Source organism: Grammomys surdaster, unplaced genomic scaffold (assembly GCF_004785775.1).
Source record: "Grammomys surdaster isolate TR1022 unplaced genomic scaffold, NIH_TR_1.0 252, whole genome shotgun sequence".
In the NCBI taxonomy this organism is placed as follows: Eukaryota; Metazoa; Chordata; class Mammalia; order Rodentia; family Muridae; genus Grammomys; species Grammomys surdaster.
In genome coordinates, this window is record NW_021604693.1 from 697,086 (window position 1) to 710,252 (window position 13,167).

Genomic DNA, 13,167 nt, shown 5'->3' on the forward strand with positions numbered 1-13,167 from the left:
TTATTGGGGCCTGCTGCTGCCAAAGCCTCCAGCTTCTGCAATCCTAGACCTCCTGGCGCATGTGGGACCCGCCAGTGTGGAAAACCCACTGGGACTCCTCCACTGCGGCTACATTTTTCCCAAAATGGGGGGGGGAGGGAATCCTCTTGTAGACAGTAAAGGGAATAGGTATGAGATGGTCAGATGACAGACCAGGAGGGGGATAAAGACTGGACTGTACAAAGGGATTAAGGAATAAAAAATTAAATTAAATTAAAAATATATGTGCAAATTGAATATTAATAAAATAAATTAATTAAATTTTAAAATCAATAAAATTAAAAATACACAGCTTACTTACTATACAATTTAAAATCCACTATAATGGAGACATTATAGGCCCTAGAGGGGAATCAACTAGTCTTATTTTGCTAATTTGACATGATGTGAAACTACCTTCTATGTTTATATGAACAGAGTAGCACATGTCTCAATGTTAGTCATATATGTTTCGGTATGTAATTGGTAATAGTTAATTGAAAGTGTAGACTTATAACTTGTCAAGCCATGAAAAATAAGTGACTGTTGAGTGCTTGGACCAGATCAGGACATCTATATTCCTCACTTTATGGGTGAGCAAACATAAAAGAAGATAAATGTAGTATGAAGCGTAGTGCTATGAAATACTGTCTCCTGAGCATAACGTCACATTGTTCTACTAAACTCATAGCAAGTGTGGTTTTCTGAACAGGACTGCTACAGCTTGGGTTTTGTGAAAGAAGGTGCTCATGAGGCCTATCTTAGTTACTTTTTCTGATACAATGATAAAACAATAAGATGAAGAATCACCTTAAAGAAGAGACTTTTATAAGGGACAGTTGTTTCTCCAGGGCACAGTTGTTTCTTTGAGAAAAGTCAAGGCAACCAAATCTTGAAGCAACCAGTCACATTATATCCACATACAGGAGGCAGAGAAAGATGGATGAATACATGCTCAATTCACTTTCTTCATTTTATACACACCAGTCCCCAAAATAGTCACACCCACAGTTAAGATGGAACTTTCTACATCCATAAATATAATCAAGTAATGACCCAATAACATGTTTAGAGGTTCAGGGCCCCCCAAAAGACCTGGTGAAGTCCTGGCCAGGTGCTCCATACCTGATAGCCTGAGCATCCTAAGTCTTCAGGATCACCATCTTTTTTCTTGATAATGTCCAAGTTTTATCTTAACTGGGACATTTGACCCAGTTCCCTGTGTTTTCAGAGTCCCAGTTCAACACTCCAGTTATCACACAATTAACAAGAGCAAGGGCCTGTCAAATGAGAGTGCACACACTTGACTTTAACAAAACAGCTAGAAAACTTAAGACAAGGATCTCCTCTTCATAGATCTCAAGTATTCCACATATCAACAAAGGATAAAAGTAATTTATATTTTGAGAATGCAAAGATATCACATAGTTTCATAGTGCCCAACCTCTTCATATGAAACCAGACAGGAAGGACAAAGGTTGCCACTTCTGGTGTGACTAGTACTTCTTGTTATGCCACATGGAACTGGCTGACCTTGGTGCCAGTAATGATGGAAAGGCTGGAATTTCAAGATGCCCATGGAAAGAATTATGCACACTAACCAGAAAATATCAGAGACAGGGTCTTTTTTAAGACAGTGATATTTTAAAACCATACAACAGTGTCCTAAAAGATAGTTCCTTTAAACATCTGAAAGGAAGTGTTTGTATATCAGGAGGAACCTTACAATGCGTGTATGATAAATATCTAATAGTCTGAGTGTCCGTCATTTATATTCAGATTATTTTCATTCTGGAATCTGACTTTTGTGCATAATTTTTTGTTATCATTTGAGTCACATTCCTTACTACAAAAAATTATAGTGACAACAATAAAACAGACAACAACAACAACAAAAAACAACAACCATAGGCTTATAATGCACAATGGGGAGTGTTGTATCAGAACCATGGTATCAAGCCAGTTTTATTTATTATAAAGGAAAGGTTTGCATGAGAACAAAGGCACATACATGTTGGTGGGGACCCAAACCTCAGTGGTAGGATGTTTCCTCACACATGAATTGACAAGAGAAGAGGGAAACAAATCTACAAAAGTCTACAGCTTTAATGTGTGGTGAAAACGTTCTCAATCTGAATATTTAGATCTTTCCCTACACTCAAAACACATTTCCCTCCTAAATATTTTCTCACAAGTGGTTTGCAACATTAGCACTAGGTTTTCTTATAAAACAAAAAGCCTAATATACTCAAATTGATTTTCCAGACATGGTGGCCATGCCAGGCCTACTGCTGTCTTCCTCTTCATTTGTAGGCTGCATCCGGGATCTTTCTCTGGGTGCAGCAAGCATCAAACAGTAGAATCCCAAGAACTGTTAGGATCAAGCCAGACAGGCACATACGGATGACGTTCTCCATCTTGTGATCCTGAGACTGTGAGGCTGGAGATTGTGGACAAAGAGGTCGGGGCTGACCAAAGCTACTACTAGATAACTGGATTTCCCCTCTGAGAGGCTCCCTGCTCTGTATAGAAATTGACCCTCTGTACAGAAATACCCCAAGTAGAATTTTTCTTACTTACCTGTCTTGTCTTCTGACAAGTTTTGTGGTTTGCTGGTAATCTCAGGCACTCCTGAGGAACAAAGACATGTTGGGTGTGTGAAGTACTCAAGAGAAGTAAATGTAGTCCAATTTTATCTTCCTATTTTCTATAAATTCACACTATTCTCATCACATAACTCCATGAAAATCCTGCAGTAGTGTCGGGAGCAGCCTTGTTTATACACTGAAGTCCTAAAATCAACCATAGGCCTGAGTCAGACATACATGCCTATTAACACAAAGTCTTGGTCTCTGTGGAAAAACACTGAACAGATGGCTATAAGAGCTTGTAAACAGGCAGCCTTGATGGAAATATACCAGCCTGAATAAGAATTAGTAGTCATAGACCTTGTGGATAGGTAGCCTTGGTAGAAAGTACCAGCTTAGATAAGAACAAGTGAATCATGGACAGAGTCATAAGTGACCTGTTCTCTGCTTCTTCACCCACCCAAAAACCTGCTCTGGAAGAGATCTGCACTCCCCCTGAGAACACCTATGCTCCTGAATGATCCCCTTCCCCACATCCTGCCTCTATGTGTAAATAACCCCTGTGTGAAAAAAAAAAATAAAATCAGTGGTTTGATCAGACTATAGACAAGCTGTGGTTCTTTTCATGCCCCTGTTTCCCCCATTCTGTCTTTCAGGTGATCCCCCAGACCCTGTTCACTGCCCTGCTCGATGGAGCATTCTGGTGCCCATATTCTGGGGATCGAGGGGATCAAAAAAGAGAAAAATGCCAGCTCTTCAAAGGAAGGTAGGCCTACCTAGTTTTTTTTTCAAGAGTGTTGAGGGTGACTGCCCAGAGTGCCTGAGGGCACTCTGATTACAGAGCACTTCTTAGAGTGACTCCCAAAGGTGCTGTAAGTGACTCTAGATTTCTCAGGGACACCCAAGAGGACACTCTCGAGATCCTCTTAAGAGCAGCTTTGACTCAGAAGGACACCACAGTTTACTTGGCCGTGAGACAATCCTGTGTAGGATCAGAGCAATGAAGCCTTGAGGTAATAGACATTGGGACAGGTATTTTCTAAGCAGACACTATTTGTGATGGACTCAAGGAATGAGTTACTCAAGACTAAAGGAACTAGGGTTAAAAAAAAAAAAAAAGATCTTTAAAAATTCTTTGCTTTCATTAGTGTTGTTTTCCCAAGATGGGGACTATTGATAAAAAATGCTATCCTCCCTACAGAGGAGATTAAAAAGTTAAACTTTGAAAATGAGAGAAAGAAAACACAAAAACAGTTGCCCACTCTCTGGCATGTTTACAAAAGAAAAAGGCTTTTTCAGAGCCCTGCTGGGAACAAAAAAGAATCCTACTGGAGAGATTCTCAGTTCTGCTTTATCTGTATGTGGTCTGTCCTTAGTACACCAATCTGTCCATGTGTGTCAATTGTCTATCTTTGTTTCATTGTTTAAATGATTGTTGTTCTATGTTTCATATTCAAAAAAACTGGTAAAAACTATTTGCTACCCACCCATCAATTTATTTTGAAAATAAACTCTATGGCTGAGAAGAGGACGATACAAAAAGAGCCTTGACAAGAGTTAATTGTTTTCATAAGTGGCTCTTGGAAAAGGGCTAACAGTTTTTTGGCTTCTACAGTAAAGAAATTGATAGTGGTTCTTCCCGGTTTGATAAGTGAAAGGGTACTTTTCTCTTAAAATTACAGCTAAAAAAGGTAAGAAAAATTTGTTTAGATAAAAATCTATAAAAAGTACACTTATTTTGTTCTTGACTAGTTTTAAAAATATAAATACATTCTATATGTTTTGGTTATACATTATTAACCTATAAGTTATTGAGAATGGTTAAAAATTCATAATTTTGGTAACAAAAAGCTAGATTAAAACTGAAAATTCAGAGTTGGAGTCATTCAAAATCAGATGTATAAAAGAGATCTCAATAAGAATTTTATCTGAGATCAAACAAGGCCCTGATGAACACCTCTTTTGTTACACAATTGGCTTATCAGTTGATCTCTCTAAAGGAATTTTTAACACAAGCATTTGCTCTCATATGATGAGCTTTAAAATTTTAGGGAGTGGTTGGTGCTCCAAAAAATAATATCTTTTCAATATTTGAGACATTAGTTATATTTCTAAATAAACTGTGATACAAAATATTCAAACAAAAAAAGATAAAAGATAGTTTACTTATTTTAAATTATTTTCAAAAGTTTCTAAGAGATGCTAATTGGCTAAGATCTTATTTCAAGCTTTCCAAAAAAGGCATAAGTCTCTGTTTAATATTCTCAAGAGAGATACAAATCCTAATTTTCCTCAATAATTAATTGGCAAAAGAGAGATAATTTTACAGAAAGTTAAAAAAGCTGTTTTTAATAGATATGTTATATAGATTGATTAGTTGTTGGCCATTTTATAACAGTCCTTTGATAAAAGAGATCATTAATATAGATCTCTAGATTAATATTAATATATTAATATAGATTAATATAGATATTTCTTTATTTCCAAAAGAAGTTTTAACATCCTGTTCTAAAGCTGTTGTTGTGTTAGTACAAAATTATAGGTTAAGATTACAAAGGTATTTTAAAGAAGCACTTAATAAAATATTTCTTATTCCAAATAATAATAAAATTGGTTGTTAAAGACTACTGATAGTTGATCTATTACATGATCAATTTGTTACAGATTTTCTCTATACATGCTTTTATATTTCATATATATATATGAAACATGTATTTCATATATATATATGTATACACACACACACACACACACACACACACACATATATATATATATATATATATATATATATATATATATATAATGTTGCCCATAAAAGGTGTGTTTACTGTATTAATAGACAACTCATTTAATGAAAAGACAAATTATATAATTAGATTACATGTTTACTCTCTTGAGTTTTCCCAGCTTCAACACAAATAATTGAACTACGTGCTATAGCCGCTATTTAAAATGCAAAAACAAAAAAATTGAACTACGTGCTGTAGCCACTATTTAAAATGCAAAAAATATGCTTTTAATTAGTATACTTACAGCTAGAATATAGCTCATAGTTTATAATTGCCTAAAATTGTTCCTTTTTTAGATATTGCTAATTTTCAAATTTCACAAATACAGCTTAACTTAAAAAACATATATCTCTCCTTAATTTTATAAGACATTTAAGAGCTCATACTAGATCACCTAGGTCCCAGAAAAATGTCATAACAAATTTGTATATCAGATAGATTACAGACCCTACAAAAACAATTGGCCAAACATTTTTATTCTTTATATTGGGGTTGCTGTATAATAAAAGTTTGTTTATCTAGATTACTGTGTCACTATAGCTGATCTCCCTTTTGTTATCCTTTGAGGCCAGAAACTACAGTTTTTTTACCCTTAACACCTCATTTTTAAAAAACAGCCAAAGATTAAGTAAACTGCTTTTGTTTTGTCTCAACAAGAAATGCTGGGCTCTAACTTATTCCTGCTAGGCTGAGGTCATTTTAAAAAGTTATCATTAAATTTATTACTAAGTATAAAAAGTTTCCTATGAGAGCTATCTAAAGAAAAAAGTACAAAGAACACTTCAATTGAATTTTTTTTTAAAAAGTTCTATTCTATATGCTATCCTAAGTGAGAAAAGTCAAAGGGTTCTGTTTTATCTTTCCATTATATTTTCCTCTTATGTTTTAGTTTTCAATATTTATATATTTTTTAAAATATATGATCACATGTTATAAAGTTCATCACAAGTTCACACCAAAAATTAAATCATAAATTAAAATTAAAGCTTAAAATAAAAAAATGTTATATACATATTTATTAAAAGTATTTATCTGACTAAATGTCTATTGCCTGCCTAGCTCCACAAGTTCACTAAAGGTTTAAAACTATAAGTGAATTATCAGTGAAGATTTGTGTAGATAAGCCCAGACAGTGTTTCATTTTCTGTCCCAACACCTATAGTAAATTGTTGGTTCCCTATTGATGATCTTTGACAAATCATTTTGTAACCTTTTAAAATGTACTCTGAGTAGAAAAAAGTCTGGTTATCATCTACAAACAATTAACTGATGTTATTTGAGAGACTGACAAAATTCTTATTACTGTTTTGACTATCAGAAAAAGACCTAGTAACAGTCTTGTTATAAAAGAGCTTAATAATCATGGATATAATTTTAAAAAATTATAAGACATCATTAAGATTTAAAAAGTCATATATTATATAACATCACCACAAGATAGTACATTTTTGTAGATATATGTTTAATAATAATAGTTTGAGACAACAATTTGGTATTTTTAGAGAGTGTGTAAGTCAAATTGCAAAATTTGTTTTTAGTGTCCTAAATGTTTTCATGATAGTGTTAATACTTGAAGACTTATGCCTAATCAGTTATGACAAGTAGATGTCACTCATTTCTGATTTTAGAAAATTGAAATTATATATGTGATTTGACACTTTTTTAGGCTTTCTAGTTACAATTGCTTTAACAGAAGAAACTATTAAAAATGTAATTAGTTATTGCCTATATTATTTTTTATGCTTGGTATTCCATACCAGATTAAGATAAAAAAAAACTGACTATTATGTCAGACATTTGAGATGTTTTGTTAACAATTTAATATTACCCATATTACTAAACTTCCTTATAATCCTCGAGGACAAGGTATTATAAAACAGATATTATAAAACCTTAAAATAATATTTTCATAACTCTCTGTGTATGGGAGGAACAGCTACTGGTGCTTCTGCCCTAGTTCTACTAAGAACTCTGAAAAATTGGCTTTTAAAACAAAAGAGGGAGAGCTACACCCCCAGAAGAAATCTCCCAAAAATATTCTCCATCATGCCTTGTTCATTTTTCATTTTCTAAATCTGAAAGCTCATGACAGATCTGCTGCTGATTGCCTTTGGCATCCTGAGACCAACAAAACTATGCCACAGATATGTGGAAGGACTTTCTTACCTTTAAATGGAATGGCCCAAACCCAGTTCTCATATGGGGCCAAGGATTGATACAAGTGTTTGATATCAAAGAAGGAACAGCTAAATGGCTGCCAAAAAGATTAATGAAATAAATAGATACCCCTACAAAGATAGGCCCAATTATAAATAAGATGAATAACAATTGACATCCAGGGAAGAAAAATTTCCCTGAGAATTCCCTTCTTTTTCCTTTGCAGGTAAAAATAAATCACCCATGATGTTTGCTGTTGGAAGTTCTAATCCTGATGCTGCCCTCCAGACTTACACTACTCAGACCTTCAATGAGCCATTGACAAGGACATCAAACAGCTAGAGATTGACATCACTAATCTGAAGAAATCCCTGTCTAAAATGAATTCTCTGTATAAAATGGGTCTCCAAAAATGCAAAAGACTTTAATGGACTGGATTTACTATTTTGCAATAGAAAAGACTGTGTATAGCTCTAGACTGTGTGCAGCCCTTAAAGAAGAATGTTGGTTTAACAGGGATGGTGAAAGAGAGCATAAGGGAGAAAGATGAGAGCTGGTACAAGAATTGGTTTTCAACCTCTCCATGGTTGTCAACCCTACTTCCTTTCATTTTGAGACCATTAATTGGGTTATATTTGCTTATTTCTTTTGGTCCCTGGGCCTTAAATAGGCTGACTAACTTTGTGAAAAAAACAGATAATTTGGCAGCAAAACCTATTCAGATACATTATCATAAGTTAGCAATGGAAGACCATGAGACTCAAGATCAGGTGGTTACTCCATCCAGGGTGTTCCAAAAACCATCTTCACTCAACCTAAAAGAGGGAACTTCTTCCCCTAGAACAAGCAGAAAGGTGCCACCCAGAACCCCCTCTGACTGGCAATCTAAATTCTTGCTTAGGCTGTGAAGCTAAATACTGCAAGAGAATATAAATAAAAATTAAAAATATCTTTCTGGGTTCCCTGAGGGACAAGCCTGACTACATAGGAGTTGATGTCAAAAGTATCCCCTCTCCAGGAAAAAAGACATCGGGATGGGTATAGCCCTCATGCCTCACTGGACAGCGACAGGAAGACCATAGCCATTACAAGATCCTCTTTAATTACTGGAGGTCAGGTCTCTATTCCCACCTTCACAAGATTAGAATTGCCATGGTCCTTCTATACTGAGAAAAGGGAGGAGATGTCAGGAGCAGCCTTGCTTATACACTGAAGGCCTAAAATCAACCATAGGCCTGAGTTAGACATACATGCCTATTAACACAAAGTCTTGGTCTCTGTGGAAAAAACACTGAACAGATGGCTATAAGATCTTATAAAAAGGCAGCCTTGGTGGAAGTTTACCAGCTTGAATAAGAACTGGTAGTCATAGATCTTGTGGATAGGTAGCCTTGGTAGAAAGTACCAGCTTAGATAAGAACAAGTGAATCATGGACAGAGTCATAAGTGACCTGTTCCCTGCTTCTTCACCCAATCAAAACCCTGTTCTGGAAGAGATCTGCACTCCCCCTGAGAACACCTATGCTTCTGCATCATTCCTTTCACCACATCCTGCCTCTATGTGTATATAACCCTTGTGAAAAAAATTAAAACCAGTGGTTTGATTAGACTATAGACAAGCTGTGGTTCTTTGCATGGCCCTGTTTCCCCCATTCTGTCTTTCAGGTGGTCCCCCAGATCCTGTTCACTGCCCTGCTAGTCGGGGCACAGTAGCAGTCTTCCTCTTGTTCTGATTTATTTCTTCAGCTCAACTAATTCAGAGCTTCTGGACAAAGCACTTCTTTGGAACACAGTATATCTTTTTCCAGAAAGCTCAGATGGAAAAATATAATCTCCTAGTTCAGAATAAGGGAAGTTTTGTGTGCTGCCAGATCAGTTTGAAGTATAATATAGGAAGATAATTCCCCTTGAAATTGGTTTTCACTGATTCACCAGCTGAGAACCCAAAATTCAGTCACAAAGTCTTGTTCTCTGGGCCCCATGAATATCAAGTGCACAAAAACAGTGACAATGAGGGGCTCTCTCTCAGCACTCACCTCACCCAGTTCCCATGATGCTTTTGCTTAACATGTCATCTAATCATCCCATGGTTAGGGACGCAAACAATGCAACCACAAAGACATAAAGATATGCTCACGGTGTACATAAATGTCAATTTCTTCTTATAAGCAGTTAACTTAAATCATCAAAGAATAGTCTAATTATAAGCATGTAACATCATATTACTTGTATCCATATCTGAAGAGATTACAGACTATGGTGGAAAAACCAATACGTCTATGTTCCTAAACCAATGTAATTTCTAACTGCATGCTATCATTCCTCATCAAAGAAGCTTTTTTGCAACAGATGAGACTTATTACAGAGCTCCACAACTGGTCAAAATAGAAGTAAGTGGCATTGGTGTGCCCAGTCCAAATGGGTACTTCTATAACCAAAATCATGTACCTAATATATAAGGAACATCAAAGTAATAAGATAGAAAGGTTATAAGAGCCAGAGGAACAGTGGTTCTGCTACACAATAGAGACTTCTAGTCATTACAGGGAAGATATACCCATGAAATGGCAAAAATATCATTATCTAACCCTGACATAAATAGTGACCACATGGACTGCATAGCCACTCCCAGGACTCCACTGCACATCCTTGGATCAGATCAAATAGCAACTGGTAGATGACAAGAAATGGAGACAATTAAACTGATGGATCTGTGATGTCTTCAGTTGAAATTGTTTGGAAACAAGGGCAGAAAATGCAACGATCAAACTCAAGGTGGCCTGTAGACATGTGTGGTGTGTGTGTGTGTGTGTGTGTGTGTGTGTGTGTGTTGTGTGTGTGCATATTCATGTGTGTATGGTGTATGTAATAGTAATAATAATAATAACAAATTTAAAAATCAGAGGTCACAAATTTGAGACAGATCGAGTAAGACACAGGGAGAGAGTAAGAGGGAGAAGACAAATTGTGAAAATATAACACTTATGTGTGAAATTGTTAAAAGACTTAAATATAAAATACTATAGATGAATTTCTGTAATTATAAATACATGTAAACACAAACAAATAGAATTAGACATGTAAGTGAATATGCTTATATGCAGCCAGACGCAACTGCAGATGTATTTATTTGAAAGAAAAAATTATTTGTGCAGAAAAATTGTAAAAACACTGGGTGCAAATGGAGATCAATATATTAAACCAAATAATTCAGACACAGAAAATAAACATCTTGTTTTCTTTCACTTAGGCATCTGCATTTATAGGTATATAAAATCATATACAATTCATATAACATAAACCTCTCATACATATCAATTCATCTATTATATGACTATATGCCAGTCATCAGGTTGATCCCTGATTGGAGTCATGTGGAAACACATCTATCTTCTAAAATTCCCATGTTTCACTCTCACTGGCCTCCCTTGGTTTCTGTATCATGGGTCCTATTGTCTCCAGGCACTATGTCAATGGAACTGGGAACCCTGGATCCCCTGAAAACCTACATCAGCTCCATTGTCTTTCAAAAGAAAAGCTGGGCTTCCTCACCTGAAAACAGGAGCTCTTGAGGGTCACTAGGTTCTGACCACACTTGGGGTTTTCTCATGTAATAGCCATAGCATCTGAATGTTCTTCTCTGTCTGGAGGTCACAGGACCAACAGAGAACAGTGCCCGGAACTGGCCATTAGAGTATATGTACTGTGAATCCCGAATCAAAGAGAACTTCTGTGACTCTTCGTTAGTCAGAACAAAGCCATCATATCCCAGTTGTGAAACACACTGGAGGGTCACATTTCCTCCTAATCTCACCACTAGACTGGGCAGGACTGACAGACGTGGTTTTCTGTAGAGTCCTGGGAAAGAAGATGGCAAATGTTAAAGGGACCAATACCTCCTGATTTTTTCCTCCAGAGTTGCAATGTATAAAACACACCTCAAAGGGAAGTTACTCTACTGAGGACAGCGCTTTGGACTGAGGCTCTGGGTTTTCTCTTACCTGTCACCATCAGGTCCAGAGAGTCACTGTTCTCTGACCAGCCAACATGGGTCTGATAGTAACAGTGATATCTCCCTGCATGGTTCTGTTGAATGGAGGGGAAGAAGAATTCAGCCTTATTCCCAGGCCCCATGGGGCTTTGTCTTTGACAGGGGTCTGGACTTCCCTCTTTACAGAGATAGTGTTCCTGAGCACTTGAGGTACCCTCACATGACATGGTCACTTGCATGCCTCTGGTTATCACGGAGCCTGGATGAGCTTTGAGTGTGGGCTTCCCAATAGTCTCTGCAAAGAAATCAACAAATTGATCCCAGAACATTGCTCCTCAAATCTCATCCCTCAGCCTCAAGACCCTCTAAGTGTACCTAGGAGGCGGTTCACACCTATTGTTCTCTATTCCCCTGCCCAGGGTTAGCTACTGGTCTTCAGGAGAAGAAACCTTCTGAGTCATACTCACCTGCTGGTATATGGGTCGTGGGGACCAGATTCAGTCCTAGAAGAAGATTTTCTGTGAGAGGTTTGCCCTTGAAATTAGAGCAAGACCTCCATTACCCAGAGGTTTCTGCACACCCAGGGTAGATCTATGAGGCACAGTTCCCCCACCCAGATCACAATATTCCTTCCCACTTTATATCTCACCAAGACAGACCAGGGGAATGAAGGCAATAGCCATGGCATCTCCTTGCAGTCGCTACAACTGTGCTTATCAGTAGGACCAAAGTGCCGGGCCATATGGGCAAGCAGCACAAGATGTGATCTTGGAAGGTTAAGTACTCCCCATCACATGATGACACATTTCTTCAGCTCTGTGGAAAATGGAACTAACCTTCCAATGTTTCATTTCCCCAATTCTATAATTTGGGAGGGTTTTAGACTCTATTGTACTTTTTTACAGAGATGCTGTCTCCCCCAACCTCATGACTGCATTACACTGATAACTGAAAAATAGCAGCAAATAGGTCTGGTACCTTCCTTAGCTGATCACATCCCATCCACCTCTGGCTGAAGGCTCTTTATCTGTTTTCAAGGCCTCTTCACAGGGCTTTCTTTACTCTCTCCGTCCATCTATCTACACACTATTATAGGGTTTTTTCCTTGCCCAGGAATCTCCCCATCCCCGGAGATGCTTTGGAAAGAATGCAGGTTTGTACTACAAGGAAGACACAAAGAAACAGAGACACTCTGGACACCTCACAAATGCAGCTAACATGGGGCTCTATCTTAGAGACAAGCCCAAGGAGATTCAAAGGTATGGAAAGAAAACATGACTGTTCTCATACTTCTAGTGTTTTATGTGCTAAATAGGCTTATTTGTGAAGTTTCTTCTGTACAGAAATTTTTTATTGCTCATTTTCATGTGTTTAGCCTAGATGTGTGCAGTGCCCATGGATGAACAAAACAGTGTCCTGGTACTAGAGTTACAGAAATTTATGAGCCACAATATGAGTGCTGGGATTCAACACAGGTCACCTGGAAGAGCAGCCAGTACTCTTAACCACCGAGCCCCGTTATATATCTACAGATTTTATATATCTCTAGATTATATACATAATTGAGAGGGAGGGAGAGAGAGAGAGAGAGAGAGAGAGAGAGAGAGAGAGAGAGAGAGAG

General features: G+C 37.1%; 1 protein-coding gene across 1 annotated transcript in view; it reads right to left on the reverse strand.

The window, feature by feature from the left end:
• The window catches only part of LOC114627357 (leukocyte immunoglobulin-like receptor subfamily B member 3), a 38,049-nt gene extending 25,696 nt beyond the window's left edge, over window positions 1-12,353 (reverse strand). Inside the window, exons 1-6 of the mRNA XM_028775107.1 lie at window positions 12,196-12,353; window positions 12,014-12,049; window positions 11,557-11,841; window positions 11,108-11,413; window positions 2,599-2,649; window positions 2,327-2,458 (exon numbers count right to left, since the gene is read on the reverse strand). Of these exons, the coding sequence (XP_028630940.1) occupies window positions 2,327-2,458; window positions 2,599-2,649; window positions 11,108-11,413; window positions 11,557-11,841; window positions 12,014-12,049; window positions 12,196-12,229 (844 nt within the window). The 5' untranslated portion in view covers window positions 12,230-12,353. The remainder of the gene's footprint in view (window positions 1-2,326; window positions 2,459-2,598; window positions 2,650-11,107; window positions 11,414-11,556; window positions 11,842-12,013; window positions 12,050-12,195) is intronic.
• Window positions 12,354-13,167: the final 814 nt, after the last annotated feature.